The 6,926-nt window shown below is 37.9% G+C and overlaps 1 protein-coding gene across 1 annotated transcript; it reads left to right on the forward strand.

The window, feature by feature from the left end:
• The first annotated feature begins 6,272 nt into the window (after positions 1-6,272).
• Positions 6,273-6,653, forward strand: LOC124887134. The gene has a single exon (XM_047396325.1). The coding sequence runs from the start codon at positions 6,273-6,275 to the stop codon at positions 6,651-6,653; it is 381 nt and encodes a 126-aa protein (XP_047252281.1).
• The last annotated feature ends 273 nt before the right edge of the window (positions 6,654-6,926 follow it).

Consider the following 6,926-nt stretch of genomic DNA (forward strand, 5'->3'; position numbering starts at 1 on the left):
ATGGTATGTCTATATCAGATATATCCATACACGACTTTCACTCATGTTCATATCAAATACGTCCATAATCTTTTCTTTCTTTTGCTTTTGTAGTGATTGATGTTTTTCCAAGTTTGTTCGTAATCTTTTCTTTCTTTTTCTTTGTTGTGATTAATATGATCTATCGTGATTCCTAGACTAAGATTTTCCTTCCTTTTTCTCTTTGTTTTGATTGATTTTCTTGGATGTCATAGATCATGATTTGATGTACTTCCATTCCTGGAACTGACTTCTTCCATCATTAGATGTCTTCCAATATCCTACAAAGATCTAATTATTAGTTTATCATTATTGAAATATAAACATAGGAGGCTAACAATCTCTCCCTTTTTTATAATGAAAAACGAGTGTAACATCAGATGACTTCCCTGTCTGTCATCTTGTTCCCCCTGCCTTGTACACATTTCTACTGTTCAAAGTTTTTTGTGTATTATTCGACTTTCATTTATTAGTAATAGACTTTCTCTCCCTGACTTGTAGGCACTTCCTAATTTTTGTATGTTCCTATCTTTCTCCCCCTTTTGGCATAACAAAAAAGAATAGCAAAATGAAATATGAGACAAGTAGTAGATATATATAATCTATTAACGAGGCATAGAGAAAATACTAAAGTAGATAATGTGTAAAAAATCATCTTACAACCCATCAAAATAAGGGGCAACACCCCCTTTTGAATAAAAATAATGTCATCATTTGTAACGCCTTGAGAGTACACCCTAGGTGCCACACGGTGCTTACAGTCCTGAGGGGCCACAAGCTAAATCATGAGTTGGTACCTGCTATGAGCACTGAGTAAAACTGATAATGAAAGATCATATGTAGAATTTAACTAAGGAATGCCATAAGATTTTAAGTAATAAATCTAATAAAATATGGAAACAAAACTGATGATACTGATAAAACATCTGACAATAATAACTGAAATCTGAGAACTGACTAACTATCTGAATATTCGAAAGCCTCTAAACTGACTGAATGAGAGTTGATAGGATAGGCCCCAACTAACTAATAAACTAAAAACATGAATGTAAATATAATCTGTCCTCAAAATATAAGGACTCCCCTTTACTATAACTGATAATCTAGAAGGTCTATTCGTAATCCAAGAACTGAGCGTCAGAACCTATGATATGATACAACATAGCGCAAGAAAAGAGTATGTGATCAGTACTTTGAATGTACTGGTATGCAAAATGAGGTAGGCTGACATGCATGGTTTCATGAACAATAGTAATAACTATCTGAATATGTATAGCATGACATACTGAATAGAATACACGAAATCTATAAATGTTGAGGATGCGTGACCAAGCATAAAACATATTTTGAGTTTAATATGTAAACAAAAATACTAAAATACTAAAATTTGATAACTTAATAACTGATGTCATGCAACTGAAACTGAATTATTGAATTGATTATTAGACTGAGACTGTGGGAGCTGTCATCTAACCGAATGCCCCAATGAGCAAATTTGGGGTCCAACCTATGACCCCAGTTGGAAGGATGTCAGTACCGTGCCAAGGGTACTAAGACTAGTTGTTTGGATCTACTAATATGTTGTCCCAAAGGACTAAGGGTGTATAGCTTAAACTGATGGGTGACCCCTGCGAGGTAGTCAAGCCTAAACTGACAGGTGACTGCTCATATACTACACTGGCTAGTAACAACTCTGCCTATTTGACGAGGAATCCATCATCCCTACACTCGCTCGGTGCTAAATCCTACTCCCAACTGAACTAACTCGAAAAACTAAATTGTTCTAAGTTCAACTGATTTTGATGATTGACTGAACTCATAATGCTCAAAACATATTTTGAACTATTCTAAAGATACTGAGACTAAGTAAACAGCTAAGTTTTCAGGTATTCATAACCCCCAGGACTCAATGACAATAATAGTAAAATATTGCTAAGCTTGGAGGGCCTAATATGAAAGCATTTATTCAAAATTCACTCTTATAGGCATTTCATCAAACACTTGGTATTCTTAGTTTAAACTAATCATGGGAATAATATAAAACTTGGAGTAATAGCATGATTTTTACATCAATAACACTTAATCATGATCTAAATCAGTGAATAACAACATTAAAACATGTGGGGTTTGATAAACAACAACAATTTAATGTAAGCATCGTATAAAGTCAAAATTCATGGAGATTGATATTTTAGCTTTTGATGGAACATTTTGTATCATTTTCTTGGAAAAAATGTATGTTTTCAAGTAACCAACATTGCATTTAATGTTGGATTATAGCATTTCGGGGTAAGGAGCTAGCTGAAGGAAAAGACTCAAAAAAATAGTAGAAAAAGACTTTTGATGGTAAAAATGGTGGACTGTCAGTCTCCTGACGGACCACCAGTTTAACCGTCATTATTAAATAGAACAAGGCATCCTAAAACACTCAGCAACGATCCATTTGGTGGACCGTCGGGCTTATAATGGACCACCACTTTGGCCGTCAGGGCTATCCAGAATTTAACTCTCAAGGACCATCAGCGATGGCCCATTTGGTGGATCATCAGCCTTGCAATAGACCACCACTTTGGCCATCAGGGCTCTCCAGAATGTAACTCTCAAGGACCATCAGCGATGGCCCATATGGTGGACCGTCAGTCTTGCGATGGACCACCACTTTGGCCGTCATCGCTAAGAAGAACATGGCTTTAAAGAATCATCAGTGATGGCTAATATAGTGGTCCGTCAGAATTCCAATGGCCCAGTTTTATATTTTATTAGGTATCTTTTTATCCATCTTTTATCTTTAATCAAAGTTTCCATACTAGAAACATATTATACGTAGTTTTTCTCTAAGATTCAATTCTAGAATTGGGGATCTAGATTTCATTATTATTTTCTCTATTGAGGATTGAAGAACAATAATTGTGACTTTTGTAAGTAAATTCTGAATTAGTTTATGAATAACACAATGATTTCTTCTTTTTTTGTGATGGAGATGTGTGGCTAAGCTCCCATAACTTGGGTTATGAGAGCCTTGATGTGAATAGCTGATTGGGGGTTGTGAATCTAGTAGTTTCCCATGATTGATTGATATTGCATAAACCCTTCTTCACTTTAATGACTTTTCTTGATTGGAAACTTGAAAAGTGAGCCCAAGAACAACACTTGTTCGAATAGAAAAGTGTTTGTTGAGAAAATAAAGGGTTTACATAAATCTAAGCCTTTAACCTTTTGATAGAGGGTAGATGCCTTAACTGGATAAATCCATGTGAGAATATAATTGAATAAGTAACATGTTCCTTAATTTTGAAAGAATTAAGGGATAAGATACTCATTTAGGTTGAGAAACTAATGGGTAAACCATAGAATTCTATTACTCTTGCAATTAGAATTATTCATTGGGAATTCAAAATAGTTCATAACCCTAGCTGCTTAAGCATCTTGGTAACCATAACTCCAGTTTGACTACTCTTACTGAATTACTATTTGCAATACAATCTACAGTTGGATTACTTTCTGTGACAAGTATTTAAATACAATTGATAAATTAAAAACCCTTTTTATTCTTGAACCTTCGATCAATAGCCTAATAACAACCACAATACTTTGTGAACACAGTATTCTCTATGGGATTCGATACCCAACCCTGTTGGGTTCTATATTTGACAGTGACTTCTTACACTTTCTAACGAGAGTTGTAATTTAGGCGTATCAAATTTTGGCATCATTGCCGGGGAATACGGTTGTCAATTAAGTTTGTGTTTGTTAATTGACCTTTGGTCAAGTTAATTTTACTTTTATTTGTTGTTTTTGTTTTGTGCAGGGTAGTTATTATGTATGTCAAGTACAAGGAGATCGGGTGCACCATTATTACCAGTGCATCCAAAACCACAGTTAATTGGCAGAATGACAGGCCCCCAAGATGCTGAAAGACTAGCCGCTCTGGCTAAAGATCAACTTAATTAGCAGAATGACGGCCAGCTGGCACATCATCCTAATCCTGACGATGATGATTTTAGGGATGATGATTTGTTAGATCCTGTAAACCCAAGGCATGTAAAGAATGTGGTTGCACCAGTAAGCCGTAATTTAAATAGGAACCGGCCCTTTAGGGCAAGGCAAGAGCGTCAACCGGTGCAGTTTGATCTGAATGATGATGAAGATTGAATGGATGGAGCAGGTGCAACTGGAGCTATCATTCCTCCACCTCTATCACCTGGAGCAAAATTTAACATTAACAGTATGATGATTTAACTCCTTCATCTTAAGGGGTTGTTCGGTGGTCTTCTCAGAAATGATCCAAACATGTATTTGGTGAACTTTGTCACCATTTTCAAGTCTTTTGATAATCCAGGAGTGGGTCAGAATTTTATCCATCTATTCTTGTTTTTGTTGTCTCTATCTGGGGCGGTGATACTATGGCTTAATGAAATGACTCCCGACTCTATAACCAATTGGAGGCAGAGTTGAAAGAGGTATTCCTAGAAAGGTTCTTTGCACCCTCTAGGAGGGTACAGTTGAGGGATAAAATGAGTAATTTCCAATAGCTTCCTACTAAAGCTCTTCATGAGGCTTGGGAGAGATTTAAAAAGAAGATAGTTCAATGCCCGAACTATAACATGATGGATATCCATTCAATGAAGACTCTTTATCGGGCTTTGGACTCTATTACGAAGCCAGTTATGGATAATGCTGTAGGAGGGTCATTTGTTGACCTTACTTTTCCAAAGGCTTTGAAGATACTTGATCAAATAACTAAACAGAATAGAGCTTAGCATACTAAGGATTCAGTGGTAGCTAGCCCTACTATGTCTGGTAGTATGACTGCAGAGCAATGCAAGAAGGAGGAAGAACGTGACCAGGACATGGCATACTTGAATACACAGATAGATTTGCTGATTAAGAATCTATTGTCTAGAAAATAGAGAAGGTGAAAGCTCTTATATCCCAGGGAAGAGCTGACTCTGATTTAGAAGAAGAGGCAAGCTATCTAAATAATCAGGGGGTTTTCCAGGCAGTAGCTAAGAAATCAAGGTCGGAACTATTACGACAAAGATGGTTACAAGGATAGAGATTAAGGAAATTAGAAAAGGAAGAATGATAGGAGTGGACTATATGTACCTCCTGGAAGCAGAGATAATATTGCTACTTATAACACCCCAACTTAGGAAGGAGTCCCATGTCGGCAAAACACAAAAGGGATGCTGGGTATATAAGTAAGAAAGCCTTACTCCCTAGTGACGCATTTTAAAACCGTGCGGTCCTGGGCCAAGAGCAGACAATATCACTAGTGGGTTAGGGAGTGGCAGGGGTATCCCGGTCCTGTATGGTTCGGGATACCCATCGCGGCTAGGGCTTCAGGCCGGGTCATGACAAAATGGTATCAGAGCCGCTCTTGTGTCATCCCTATTGATGTGGGCTAGAGTTCACACTGAGTGTAGGCAAATCCTGGTAAGCAAGGTTAAACCTCAATCCTGAGTCTAGGAAAATCCCATTCGGTGGGGTGTACGTAACACCCCAACTTAGGAAAGAGTCCCACATCGGCAAAACATATGAGGGATGCTGGGTATATAAGTGAGAAAGCCTTACTCCCTATTTATGCATTTAAAAGCCGTGCGGGCCTAGGCCCAGAGTAGATAATATCATTAGTGGGTTGGGGAGTGGCAGGGGTATCTTGGGCTTGTGTGGTTTGGGATGCCCGTCACGGACAGGGCCTTGGGCCAGGTCGTGACACTACTAGCTCTGGCAAAATGTCCATGGAGGACATGATGGAGAAATTATTAAAGGGAGTTGAGGCTACCAACTCTGGGGTGACTACTGTTTATCTTTCATGAGTCAGTTGGTAAACTCACACTTTATTTCTATCAAATAGTTAGAGTAGCAAATGAGTCAACTCTCAGCAGCATTGAATCAGAGGGAGAGCGGAACTTTGCTAAGTAATACAGTTCGAAACCCTCAAAATGATGGCTCTTATATGGCAATTACCATACATAGTGGTAAGGTATTACCAGGCCCGTCTGTGGGCAAATCTGTGATTGAAGACATAATTGAAAAGGATATTGAGCATCAAGGAAGTTATCTAGTGGAGTCTGAGAAACTGGATAAAGTTATTGATAATACACCATCCAACCATCAGTAGGTTGATGAGTTGGAGAAGAGCAAGGGAGAGTATACTGAAGTAGTGGTTACTACACTCCCAAAACCACCTCCCCCATTTCCCCATCGATTAAAAAAAAGTCGATGACACAAAGTTTGGTAAGTTTAGGGCCATGCTTAAGCAGTTGACAATCAATTTATCATTGGTGGAGGCATTAGAGCAAATGCCTGGGTATGCAAGGTTTATGAAAGATCTTGTTATGAAGAAGCAGACAGTTAGTTTTGAGTCAGCGAACAATCTCCATCATTGTGGCGCTATTTCCACAAAGTCGTTGGTGCAGAAAAAGGCAGACCCAAGAGCATTTACCATCTCGTGCACTATTGGGCCTCTTGATTTTACAAAAGCTCTATGTGATTTGGCAGCCAGTATAAAATTAATGCCACTTGCTGTGTATAATAAATTAGGTTCGGGGGATCCAACTCCTACAAACATGAGATTAGTTATGGCGGACAGATCTATGAGGTGGCCGTGCGGATTCTATATGATGTATTAGTTAAAGTGGCCAACTTTATATTTCTAGCTAATTTTGTCATTCTCGATTGTGAGGTGGATTTCGAGATGCACATAATATTGTGTAGACCATTCCTCGCAATCGGGAATATACTTATTGATTTGAGGGAAAATGAGCTACTATTCAGGTTGAATACTAAAGTAGTTTGATTCGATGATTGTCAATTCATGAAATAGCATAAAGATATGAGCTTATTTTCTATTGTGGACATTTATTATGAGGAAGAGCAGGAAGTTTCGATAGAAGAAAAATCTG

Source organism: Capsicum annuum, chromosome 9 (genome assembly GCF_002878395.1).
Source record: "Capsicum annuum cultivar UCD-10X-F1 chromosome 9, UCD10Xv1.1, whole genome shotgun sequence".
Classification (NCBI taxonomy): domain Eukaryota; kingdom Viridiplantae; phylum Streptophyta; class Magnoliopsida; order Solanales; family Solanaceae; genus Capsicum; species Capsicum annuum.

What these genes read in the sequence shown, in the direction of transcription:
- LOC124887134 (XM_047396325.1), top strand. Translation starts at nt 6,273, where the DNA reads ATGCTTAAGCAGTTGACAATCAATTTATCATTGGTGGAGGCATTAGAG.